The 13,787-nt window shown below is 31.4% G+C and overlaps 1 protein-coding gene across 2 annotated transcripts in view; it reads right to left on the reverse strand.

The window, feature by feature from the left end:
* Window positions 1-13,787, reverse strand: part of Elys (AT hook containing transcription factor 1 homolog) — a 195,608-nt gene that overhangs the window by 135,102 nt on the left and 46,719 nt on the right. For both annotated transcript variants that reach the window (XM_035351721.2, XM_035351713.2), the window contains exons 9-11: window positions 12,948-13,107; window positions 8,896-9,037; window positions 3,921-4,005 (exon numbers count right to left, since the gene is read on the reverse strand). In XM_035351721.2, coding sequence (XP_035207612.1) covers window positions 3,921-4,005; window positions 8,896-9,037; window positions 12,948-13,107 — 387 coding nt within the window. The remainder of the gene's footprint in view (window positions 1-3,920; window positions 4,006-8,895; window positions 9,038-12,947; window positions 13,108-13,787) is intronic.

The raw sequence follows: 13,787 nt of genomic DNA on the forward strand, positions 1-13,787 counted from the left end.
ATTTAGTCCTCGTTTTCGCAACAACACTGAGAATCCTCTCACACTCTGCATTACTATAGGGAACTGTCAAGATGGTAACACAATTCACATTTCTAGACAGTTCACTATATTTTACAGTTCCATCAGCACCTTTCACTTTTCCAATTAAACTCCACTGGGTGTCAATCCTAGCTGATTTTATAACTTCATCCAAGTTTTCTAATTGTAAAATGCTGTTATGCAGCTGTTACAATTAGAAAACTTGAATGAAGACTTGGATGGATTGTTTCAATTTTTCCTTCCTTTTAGAACTCCTTTCAAGATAATAATAAATATCAACGATGTATTCATCCACATTTATGGGTAAAGAAGCTGCCCCTTTTTCAGCTGCTAAATTTAAGAGGTGACAGGTGCACCTCATAATCTGAATTTTCCTTTTCTTAAGATGCCTGCAACACCAGTCTTCCAAGCCTACCAATACTGGTGCATTATCGGCACCAAGTGCTAAGCAATTATCCAGAGGGCCTTCATTTTCTTTTAAAGTTTTAATAATTAGCTGTGCTATATTAAAGCCTGTCAAATGTCCTTCTAAAGTCGGAACATAAAGTAAACTGCACTCAATTTCTGAAGACTCTGGATCAAAAAAAGAAACAACAATTGGATACAGTTTTGAATCGGTATTATTACTTCCATCCGTAGAGAGGCAGAAAGGAGCTGTTTTAATGCTATCAATAACTGAAGATTTATTTTTCAAACCCATTTCTTTAACAATTGATCCTGTTTTGATTCTTGCACCTTGAGTATTTTTTAGCGATTTCACTATCGGGAAACATTTTTCTAAATAAAGCTGCAGCGTGATCCGATGCATTCAGTGGCAGGATGTGCTCCAGTAAAAAGGCAGAGAACAGACATTCTGCATTAATAACTTTTTGGTCCTTTGTTTCCGAAGAAAAATTTAATTTTCCGTTTTTTAAAAAACAACTCATGTTATCCTTGTGTTTTTGCTTACGTATATGTTTGAGAACATCCGCCCTTCCACCATGCGAAATCGAAAAATCGCAACGACGGGCGGTACACATCGCAAATTTATTACATTTCTTTGAGGAAATAATGGAATGAAAGTCAACTGTGTACGATTTTTGAAACGTACACGAGTATTTCACTTTCTCGCAGACGTAACAAAAGATGATAATTTCTAAAACTATTTCCCTAAGGCACGTGTACTCACACAACTCTGGACAAAATGAAAGAAATAACTAAAGCACGTCCAAATAACAACTTACTTTGTCCTCATTGGCTAATATATGCCAGCTGACACGCAGTGGAGCTCGAAGCCCATTGGAGAACTGGAGAACGACGTTTCTGGATACGTATAATGCTCTCACTCACAAAGCAGAAGCTATCTGATTAGCAAGGTTTTGTTTTAGATATAATGTAGAATAATTCAATTGCTTTCAGACATCCAAAAGCACTTTGTTTTTATTCATATAACAAAGTATTAAGCCAAGTTCCATAAAAGTCGTGAGAAATTTTAAGAATAAGAAAAAGTCGGGAGAAATATATTGTAAATCGGGTTGGCGGGAGAGCGGTCGAAAAGCGGGAGTCTCCCGCTTAAATCGGGAGAGTTGGCAACTCTGCATTTAGTTTGTCAGCCCATTACATATTTATTTTTACCAAAGAGGCTTAAATTTAGACTTTCAAAAGTGCTGTTATTCTGATACCTCCGATTAAATGAGTGTCGGTTACAAGGGATTTTACTGCGTGTGCGTGTGTGTATATATATATATATAAATAAATGGCACATTTACCATTTGTGTATATATACACATACACACATAAATATACACCATATTATCTCTAATAAAAGTAAATATGATGTAAAATGAATTTCCTTTGAATGTTGCTCTCTGTTTTAAATTCTGTACATAATATTAGAAACAATAAAACTCAAATATATTACACTAGAAACCTTACAAGTCAAGATTTTGCTTTTATTTTTCCATACATTTCTTTATATTGAACACATATTTATATAAAATGGTGGACAATTACTAAGGACAGATCATAAACGGCTATACAGTGTGTAAAAACATAAGTTTGGTTGGATGTCAAGTGAAAATAATGCCAGAATACTAGGACATACCAATAAAGATAATTATTATTGTGCTCTGAAATTCAGAAGGCTTTGAAAAATACTAAAGGAACAAAATGGTCATTTTGTGCTGAATGTGCAAAAGTGGAAAAAAAAAAAAAATGCAATTACTGTCCGCAGGTATTTTGAAGTAAAATTTCACACAGGATATGGCCACTATAGAGGGCGATGCAAGATTCCACATTTCGTGTCATGTTTTGAACAACATTATGAGGCAACTGTTGGAGTAATTTATCCCATTCCTGTAGCGGTGAACAGATAAGGGTGTATTTGTTTATTAGAGGGAACTGTCGACCAGAAAACTTCACCCCAAAGCATCCCAAACATTTTCAATGGGATTCAGATCTGCAGAAGGTGTTAGCCATAAGAGATGTTGAATATCCTTGCCGTCTAGACACTTTTTGACAGTGAGTGATCGATGACATGTTGTGTTGTCTGTCATCCATGAGAATTAACTTATCAATGAGAGTGCCATGGAACATGCGAACATAAGGCAACAGAACATCATTAATGTATCGTTGGACAGTCATAGTCCCAGTTAAAAGCACATAGAGCAACGTACAGCTGTTAATCATAATCCTAAACCATACTATGATACCACATGTAGGATATCGGTACCTCTCCTGTATGTTTGCCAGACTATGAGCAATATGACTCTCCCACCACATTTATTGTTGTCCACAATCAAATGAAGGACTGAACCTACTTGCATCTGAGAATAGTACACAAGCCCAGCTGTCTTCCCTCAAACTGTGGTGTTGATGACATCATTACAAACGGGCTGAATGCTGATGTCTAGACAATGGAATGCATACAATAGCACTGTCGGCATATAGTCCTTCTTGATGCAAACAGCAGGCTACAGTTTTCTGGAGATTTGCTTGCCTGTACCAACAAGTAACTGATTTGCTACTACAGTAGCTGTGCTGCGCTGGCTGTTTTTTGTCAACAGCATTATGCATCTAGTATCTTCTGTAGGTATAATACAGCAAACACAACCTCCTCTGTAATTTTTGCTACACATTTCATTTGTCTGAATTCATTTCCAAAGCCTTGAAACAACACTGTGGCTGACATTGAACTCCTAACTAAGTGACACTAAGTGAACTAAGTGACATTTGTTATGTTTCACCCTTCTTCAATCTTTTCAATAATACGGCCATGCATAAAATTATCTAAGTGATGTCTGAAAGACATGCTAAAAATTGCAAGTCCATCAATTGGTTCTTACCCTTTAAATTTTGCTTTTGGGCAACAACGGTCAACATAAATTGAATTTTTTAATGTTTTTTAATTCACTATAATTTTATGTAATCATTACAGATAATACATATATATATATATATATATATATATATATATATATATATATATAATACAAAGATTTGCCAGATTCAGTACAGTAAAAATCAGATTTTTTTTAATAATTCAAAGATGTATTATTAGCTAAATTTCTTAATGTTGGAGTGGTTGATTTTACCTATCATATGTCTCTTGATTGAAGTAATAAAAATATCTCTGCCATGAAATTAACAATTAAGAATTTCCATGTTTAAAGATATTTTAGAAACTTTTGGAATTATTCTTTTGTTAAAAGTTCTAGACACTGTAAATTAACTTACACGGAGAAACTTACAACTATTAATATAAAAAGTACTAGAATCAGCTACTGACACAATTATTCTAATATTGAGAAATTTAGCTAATAATCTACCTATAAATTTGTAATCTTTAATTTGTGAAAATATTGGAATATCATCTTATTTTGAAAAAAAATATTGAAATTTACCAAAACTGGCTCACGGTGAAGATTTTGAGCAACTGTCTCCAGGGAATAAATAGCCATAAATGGACTGAGTTCACCATAATCGCACCTATTCAACAATAATCCAAAAACCTCATTATTACAAATATTCATCCTCTTAAAACATTAAATGACATGTATAAGAACTCATAAGAAAAAATTTCAAAAGATGGCACAACTAAATATCTTTTGAATAACTAGTGTATCAGCTATAATTCCAATTTCAGAAATGAATTAAATAAGACAGACATTTAAATCACGATATTTTTAAGCACTTTTTATGTTCAAATATTTTTAAGCACTTTTTTAAGCTTAAATTTTTATAGGAATCTTACAAAAAAAGGAGCAATAATTAATAAAAAGAATAACTATGATAAAATATTGCTCCAAAGTTTAACAATCACATGAAAAAACTCTATCTGCATACAATGAAAATTATCTGAGATATCATTAATTAAAATATTTAGGAACATATACAAATAGTGCTGATGATTTATGTTCTCAAATTTAAAATTATCATGGATTGTCATTTATTTCAGTAAAATGTTACATAAAAACACAAGATAGATTGCAAATTCCCATTTGCAAAAATCCTGAAATTCAAAATTTTTCATGAACCAAAGTTCAGTTTTTATATGACCTCACCTCTAAAACAAACCATCAGGTTTTTTTTATTTTATTCAGTAAAAATGATTTAAATCATAATTTTCACAACTCTTTTCAGACACAGACTTTTTCACAATCTTTTCAGGGACAAATTTGCATATTACATGATAATATATAATATAGGTAACAATTTCTTAACTGAGACTTTTTTATAAAGGGCTGCCCATTCAAATTTTAATTCTGTACATTTTAAAATGCATCATCACCAAAATTATCAAACGCTTCTAATTTGTTATAGAAAAATAATAATAAACAAAACTGAATATGTAAAAAACGTGTTATGGATTTTATTATCAGTTTAATTATGAATCAATTTTTTTAACTTTTTACCATCTCTATAAGAAACATTAAAACAGTTGTTTTGCATGAGAAAATGTATGCCTCTCTTAACACTTTGCGGACCTCTCAGTATACCATTCTGTGCCTTTCAAAGAAATACATTAAAATCTGAAATCAATCTTTTTAAATATGAGACTAATAATCAGAATTAAAGATTTGGAAATTTTTTTAAATATTGGGTTCACTAGCATTACAGCTACACTTTATTCGTTTTTTCTCCATTTCATATAAAATTAATCCCATGAGAAATGACTTATCAAAACACTGACAGAAAAGGATAATTACTTTAAATACTTCTATATAAATCCCCTTTCCTTCCGAAGCCAAGCTGATGGAAAGTTTCAGTTAGAAAAGACATTACAAAATTAATGTTAGATGAAAACTTTGAGCTTATCTTGAATAAATTTGAAAAGGAAACTTGGATTTTCTTAAAGAATGCCATTAGCCAAATTTTTGATTAATAGTAAATTCAAATGTTTAAATAGCTCAATAAAAAAACTTGACTAATTCAATTTGTACATAGATCTGTTAAAAAAAAAAAAAAAAAAAAAAAAGGAGAAAGAAAACAATGCAATTATTTATGAGGCAAGGAAAGCAGTTTCATCCAGCAAATAAGAAATGATGAACCATACTAGGATCAATAGAGTGCTAATATTATTGCAAATTACAGATTCATGTTATTTAGCTAAAATTCATAATGCAAAAGAAAAAGCAACTAGTACTGCTTTACTAGTAAATGTTATGCTCAAATAAAAAGTTAAAAACTCTTAGCCTTCGATTATGTATTTTTTCTTGCTTAAATAACTGTATTTTAATGCTTTACATAACAGACACTTCCACAGTTGAAAAAGCATGAGTTATTAGAGCGCATACATCATTTTTACTTGCACCATGTTATTAAATTGTTTTTTCATTTTTCAGGTCAAAACAAATTGCAGTAAAGGTATGCTTGATGGGGAAAAGGGATAATTAATACAGTTTTCAGACTAAGCACAAAAAACTATAAATCCAGCATAAAAAAGTTTTTACAAATTTCTCAAGGTTGCATAACTAGCAAAATTCTGCTTATGACAAAGAACTAAGGCGTTTTGGCACAGAGAACTTTTGAAAATTAATTGCAGTTACCTCCACATCATAATATAGTAATCATAGCATTAGCTAAAGATACAAGGAAAAAAACCATTATAGGTTTAACACAGGAGCTGGCTAAGAGGTCCCCTAGGGACAAGGAGAACGTCTGTGTTTACCTCTAATAGAGGGCAGGAGAGGAACCCCCATAGAGGAAAGCGCACAGACAATTGTGGTGGAGTCAATTACCTGCACATGCCAGCGTGAATGCTAATGGAAGGTGTCGAAAGAAGTTGAAGCATGAACGAGCCAGGCTTCGGAAAAGGTAAGGTATGCATAAACCAAGCGAAAGTTGGTAAGAGCCTTGATCGGTGGTTGTGAGGTAGGGGAGAAGGGTCATTGACCTAAATACAGGAAAGGAAAGGAGAAGGAGCAAAAAGCGAGAAATACATTTGTTATTTTGCATTGCATTTAATTTTGAATGAAAGCGTTTCAATGCATCTTCAATGAAAACTGTCTTCATCTTAAGAAATTTTGCTAATGAATCTAAAATCTAAAAGGAAAATCTAAAATGAGGATGAAGAAAGGAAGAACCGAAATTGTATAATTATGTATTTTAATAGTTTTAATAATGTGTAACGATAAAGGATGGCCCAAACAAACATTGCCATTTAAAAAATAATAAATAATTATCATAATAATAATTCCCTAAGTCTCTCCCTTTAGCTCAAAGAAGAAAAATTCCTGAAATTTATTCTGAAAATAAATAGCTGGTTGTGCACATACTAACAGCATAATATGTGCCATTAGCAAGTAAGAAGCCCAGTACTTAATTGAAGTCATTTGTTTGATTCATGGTTTTCAACATTCTTTCCATATGTGGTCAGCTTGTTACAAACAGACTGTATTTCATGCAAAAAGGAATCATGTTGAACAAAGCATTTACAAGATGCAACAATACTGAATACATTAATTTCCTATGAGCTTAATAAACTCCTAGCTTTATATTAAATTATCCTTGGAAGAAACATTCTCCTCCTCCCCCAAAAAAATACTGTAGAGAGGTATCTCTGGATACGAGTGCATTTGGATATGAGATTTTCAAGATATGAATCACATTCAAGCAAACTTTGGGATATAAGCCCCAGCGAGAGGTTCGTGTACTACCACAACTTGACTCGGTAAACTAAGCGAAGTCCTATATATATATATATATATATAAATGGCATTTATATATGTATGTATATAATTATGGATATCAAATAAAAATCCCACATTATATCCCCTTTTCTCAAAACCCTACAATAACATTTTTGTTCACACTTGCATTGGATACAATCCACCCCTTTGTCAGAATTATTTACTCCCTTCAAGCCTCCCCACGCATATACTGTTCTCCTTATTGCTTGCCAATTCAGTATACCTTTGTTTGAAAGCCTGGCGAAAATCTTTAAATGAATGACTTCAAAAGATAAGAACATCACACATGTATCTTTCAGGTTTCTTTGTCAAGAAAAGGGTGCTAATTCTATGGCAAATATATCTTAAAATTTAAAAAATTAGTTTGAAATTATAGGCGTGCAATATACACTGGAATATACCGTAGGTGTTTTGGGGGATGAAAACCATAATAAAAGGTTTTATCCTAAAAGGACAGTGGAATTTCAAGTTTTCAAATTTAGATACTCTCATCTTCCCCAGTTATTAAGGGCTTCTTTAACTTTTCATATTAAAGCAAGCATAGGTTTTGCTCAATTACACTGCTAACCTTGATTTTAACCTTACATAATTTCAACCTAATTTTCAACTTACATAATTCGTGAATGACCTATATCTACATTGATCTAACTTATCTCATAGGATTGCTTAAGATACATGGATATTTTTAAAGTTCCTAAGATATTTCTCAGAATTCGTTTAGCATCTGCATCTTAATCAAATGATAAATTAATAAAGATAGAAGCTTAAAAATAACTAAAATAAAAAGAGCAATTATTTTAAACTCCAACACATGCTGAACACGTACATTCAAGATGAACTTTGTTTACTTTGAGGGAGGATAGAGAATATCAATATGCAATATATTCACATAGGCAAAACAGATCCATAAATAAACATAATCGCAGCATAATTGTCCCTGTTTACCAGACTTATTTAACGTTAGTTTCCTCATGTGAGGAATCTTCAAAAAAACACCTGTTGTTCCAACATAGGCCTCTTGACAAAAACTGCCGTTACTGCTCTTACAAATCTCCAGGTGCTCTTGAAAATGTTCAACAATCCATGTGGCGCTGGCATTAGTGTCAGGCATGCTATGTCACTGCAAATAGTCAGAAACTTAAACACATAATATGATTCTACAAGAGATAAAACTCTTGTAGAATCATATTATGTGTCTACCAGTAGTTGTACTATTAAGTTCCATATAAAAAAGTACTTTACACTGCTTCCAATAGTGTTCTTGCTGTTTTTGTGCTTCTTCTAGCTCTTGCAAATTTCCTCCATGAGTCCTTCAAACTGGGGAGGTGGGGTAGCTGCAGCACATAAATTGGCTGTCCTGCTGGTGCAACTAATCGAACCCAACCCCCCTTACCAAGCTGATCACTTGCTCTCTCCATATGGTAGAAGTGGACAATATGAAGCAGATTAGCTGCCTTCATGGGACTAGAGCCACTGTTTCTGTAGTGGTCCATTCGGGCATGGAAGAGATTCCATGTAAAGTTTGACTCTTACTGTGTGATCACTAGATGTTTATTTCAGATTAAATCTGGGGAGAAATTTCTGGTCCTGCTTTCCCTATGTGAATAGGTTCATATCAATAGTCTCTACTTTGAGAGTTTGTACATGGAGTTTTGAGATACCCTGCATAGATATGGTCAATAATTACCTGAAATGAAATGGCATCTGGGCTTGATACCACTGATTGAGATCAAATACAACCAAATGATATGATGATGGGGAAGTTTCACCATCAAACCACACCTCCCACGAGAAAAAACACAAACTTGTTTCTTCAGATAAACTTTCACCTGCAAACAAACATGATGAAAAATTATCGCAATTTCCCGATTACAATAGTAACAGCTTTTAAAATAAAGTTTAAAATAATATTTTAAAGTACAAAGGATTTAATTTCACATTTTAAACTCTGTAAAAACACTCAACTTATATACTTCTGAAAAACAAAGTTAACAGTTTGCCTTATTATTTAAAAAATTATTTCATCTTTAAATTGATGAATTTTAAATGAGTAAGACTTTTACTCGCACAGAAAAATCAACATGAAAGGTCAACATACTTTTTATAAACTGTTTATGTTGCCAATATAAAGAACTAAAATTATTTATTAGATCTACCAATAAGTAACAATTTCTGAAATAGGTTTTTGAAGAAGTTTTAAAAATAAATAAAATAGTGATTTAATCCTCATTTTTTTCCCATCTGACTCAATAACATTCTTCGAATGCTGTACTAGATTTCCTGCCCTATTAACTAATGAAATCAGCTCGAAAAGAGGTCTCCAAAATCCATTTTAAGTGCCTTATAAGAAATGTATTCTTTTTCATCAATGACTCCAAACTACCAGTAATCATCAGCAGTCACTAGACAATTAAATAAAAAAAAGAATTTTTTTTTTTTTTCCTTTGTGTGTGTATGTGTTTTATTTCGTGTTTTTCCCCCCTGTGAATAAACAGCAGTGCAAATGTTCAAAAGTTCTTGCTAATTAAAAATAGCAAGTTCCTGTGGAACAAACCTGCCAATATTAAGACATGATTCCCATTTTCCAAAAGGCAATGAACAGTTGCTATTTGAATTAACCTCTTCCACTAATTCTTTAAGGTACAAGTTCAAGTACTTCTTTCAGATGCAGCTTTACTTAAATACTAATACTAAATGCAGCAGTGCCCACAGTTGCTGACATTTTTCAAACTAAGAGGTCTCCTTGTTGAAATTTATAGAACTACTGCTGGTACTTAGGCATATTTAAAATATGTTTACTATACACTTCATCCACATTTTTACAGCATTTGCTGCACTCCTGCCCTTGTTATTTTCTAACTATGCACTCAATTATTTTCTAAGTTTTACACAATAACTCATATTCATTTTCTAGTTTAATGAAACAGAATTGGAAAACAATTTGACACTACAAAACTCATTAATATTTACTGCTAATAAGTGTTTTCAGGTATTTCTGACTTTTGTTACATTTCTTGAGGTAGAAATCACATGCACATGTAGGCAAATCAAAATTCAAAATAAAATTGATTAACAATTACCTAAACAGCAAACATTAGATTTGTAGATGCACTGTATAAATAAATTCATAGCCAGATAAGTTTGCTCTCAAATAAAAGAACATTACAAAAACTTATATTTGTCATCCAACTGCTTAATAATAGAAGAGAAATCAAAAGAATAAGCAAAATTTTAAATATATTTAAGCAGTGTAATTTAACATGTTAACATTTAAATGCAGTATAAAATTAGGCCATAGAAATTTTTATGGTTTAATGGAGCAATGCAGTTTAATACAGTAATAGATGAATGCAGCATAAAATATACAGAGTAATTCAGTATGTTAATAGCTAAATGCAGTATAAAATTAGGCCATAGATTTTAGATAATATTTTTACGATTTTAAGGAGAATTCAAACAAAATTCCATGATTTGTCCAAGTTTTCCACATATGTTTTAAGAATATTTCAGTTTAGCTGCATAGTGCACACTGACTGTGCTAAGAGTAAATTAGTTATGGTACCACATGAAAACACAAAAATTTGCTAATTATGTAAGACTTTTGATTTAAAAGTAGTTATTCTCTGTAACGTTCATACAGTTTTTACCAAACTATGAAAACTTGCTATACAATATTTGCATACTAAACCAACGTTCTCTTCAGCAATCAATTGTATCACAAATAAATTCCCTTCTTAATTACATGAAAATAGAATTACATGAATTATTAAATTATATAATACCAGAAGCACTTGTCAGTGCATCTAAAATATTTGCAGTCACCGACACTGAAATACATTTATAAAAAAATATCAGCACATATATAATTAGTTAAAATATAACTTAAAAAGTAATTTTGCATGCATAAAAATAAACATTTACAAAAGAAATTAAATACTTACAATTTATTCCATCTAAGTAAAAAACAAAATCAGAAACGAAATTCATTGATTTTTCAACAAAAACTTTTAAATAACGGATCCCCCCCCCATTAACTGTGATAAAATTATGGCATGAATGAAAGCTTTATTGTTTTAGAAAGTATTACAGTCAAAAGTCGTTAATTCGGACACCCATAATCCGGAATGATCTATAATCCAGACCTCAAAGCTACAAACTTTCTGCACATGCGTCGCGTTCACGCATGCGCACAGGCATTTACGAGTGCGCGTAAGACCTTTACGGCTGCGAATATGTTTTTGCGCATGCGCATTTAATGTGTAACGGACAGTATAATCTAAGCAAAAATTATTTAATTCAGTTAATGTTGCAGATTGCGTTGTTCCTTAATCTTCGAATTGGATCCAGCTTATTATTTTTTGCGGACTGTTAAAGCAATTTCATAAAAGTAAGCTTGAACTTTCAATTATGTCAAATAGAATTTCCGATATATATTTACTAATATGTAATTTGTATCTACAAAGCGAAAGTATGTTTTGAAATCCGAGATCTGTTTATCAATTTCACTCTGCGGATTGGAAGTTGATCTGTCAGCACTATCCTTATCTTCAGGGCAGATGTTTTTATTTTATTTGGCTTATAATTCCTTACTAAGTGTAGCATTTCATCTCGATGTACTCCGTCTTTGATATGATTTAAATCAAGTTCCTCGTCATTATAATTCGCTTCCGATAGTGAAGAAAGTGACCCACAGGTTATTGAAAACGAAAACATTTCGATTGACAAATTAGTCGGTATTCTCGACACAGCAATTATAGGACTTGAACAGCGGAACTTTGTAACTAAACAAGAAATTATGTCTGTTTAATAGAATTAAAGAGAAAGTATTATCACATGAAACGAAGCAACTTACATTGAAAGAAATGTTTAATAAAGTAAACAAATAAATATTAAGCTTTTTCTTTTTGTAAATTTTGATACCCTTTGGATCATAATTGTTCTTTATTTCATAAATTACGGTTTCATATTTTTAATTTTGTAATTTCTGCATGCCATCTTACCAGATTTAAACTGATGATCTATAATCCGGAAAAATCGATAATCCGGAATCGCCGAAGTCCTGACGAGTCCGGATTAATGACTTTTGACTGTATAAATAACTTCTGGAACGGAAGTAATTGTTCACAAAATGACAGTAGGAGAACAGTTATATCTATCCTATTAAATAATATATAATTGCCGAAAAGTCACTTCTGTAATATTACAAGAGTTGCTACATTCTGAAAGGTAAAAAAAAAAAAAAAAAAATTAAAGAAGTCTACAGACTTTTGATGGAAAACTTCTAATCTAAACATATTAAAGACATTTAGAATATTTAAACAAAATATTAATAGAAAAAATGCTAATAAAAAATTAACACAAAACTATACTTGTTGTTTTAATTCTGCAATTTAGCTAATTTTGTTATTTTCATGTTGTTCGTGAAAATCAGAGGACGATCAGTCAGAGGCTTAAACATAAAATTTTAAAATATATATAAACATTCACAAATTTTGTTTTTAACATCACCGTAGTTTAAAGAACATTTAACAATATGCCAAAAAAAAAAAAAAAAATCAATAAACAGACTCTGATTAAATTTCTTACAAGGGATAGAACTTATTAACTAATTTAGAAGAAATACATTCCATTCATGCTATTTTTGGAGGCATGCTTATTTTTCCATCATAAGCATGCCTCCAAAAATATTCAAAGTAATTATGCAGTACTACAGTACAGAAAAAGGCATCAGAAACTTACTTGCATTTCCTGATTTCATATCCGTAGCCTGCGAAGAATCAGTCAGATGCACCGCTTGACATGATATGAGACGAGTTCCTATAGATGAGTTGGAATGCAAGGGCTTGAAGGGATCATTTGTCAAAGGGTATTCAAATCTCTTGTTACAGCTTTGGAGATCCTATGAAGAGGGAGAAAGTTATGCACTCTTGCTAGAAAATTCATTACACAAATTACTCTTATCTTATTTTGTGTACTGGAATTTTTCACCAAAAATTTTGCTGTCAAATTTTATGTGATGAAAGTATGAAGAAATTGATGTATAATAACAAAGTTAAAAATACACAAATAGTTGCGTTAACAGGAGTGAGTCCAACAGCAGAGAAACTGAGAGCTCAACAAGAACATAAAAAAACTTACTTTTTTTTTAAATAAACTTACTTTATTTTTGGGAGAATCTTGTTTTGTTTAACAATAATCTTAATTTTAAACAGCTACCAACCTTTAAATATGAGAAACAGTGAAGTTTGGGTTTTCGCACGTACTGTGAGATTCTGTGGTGCTTCAACGTAGCTTCAAAAGGACTCCAAATTGGTCAATTGTCTTAATTTCACTTCTTAATTATTATTCAGATCATTAAATTAATTATAAAATTATTTAAACAAATCATAATCAGGTTATGTATATCAAAATTAATTATAATCAGTTTATTAAACTAATTATACCACTCAAACCATTAAACTAATTATAATAATAAATGTATTAGCTAAATATTTAATTCATTAATCTAAATTTGAATTTTATCTTTTTTGACTAATTTCATTAGAAATTTTTATAAAAAACCCAAACAAGAATGAAAAG

The sequence above is a fragment of the Stegodyphus dumicola genome, chromosome 5 (assembly GCF_044657685.1).
Source record: "Stegodyphus dumicola isolate Sdum_Otavi_A_Nest chromosome 5, ASM4465768v1".
In the NCBI taxonomy this organism is placed as follows: Eukaryota; Metazoa; Arthropoda; class Arachnida; order Araneae; family Eresidae; genus Stegodyphus; species Stegodyphus dumicola.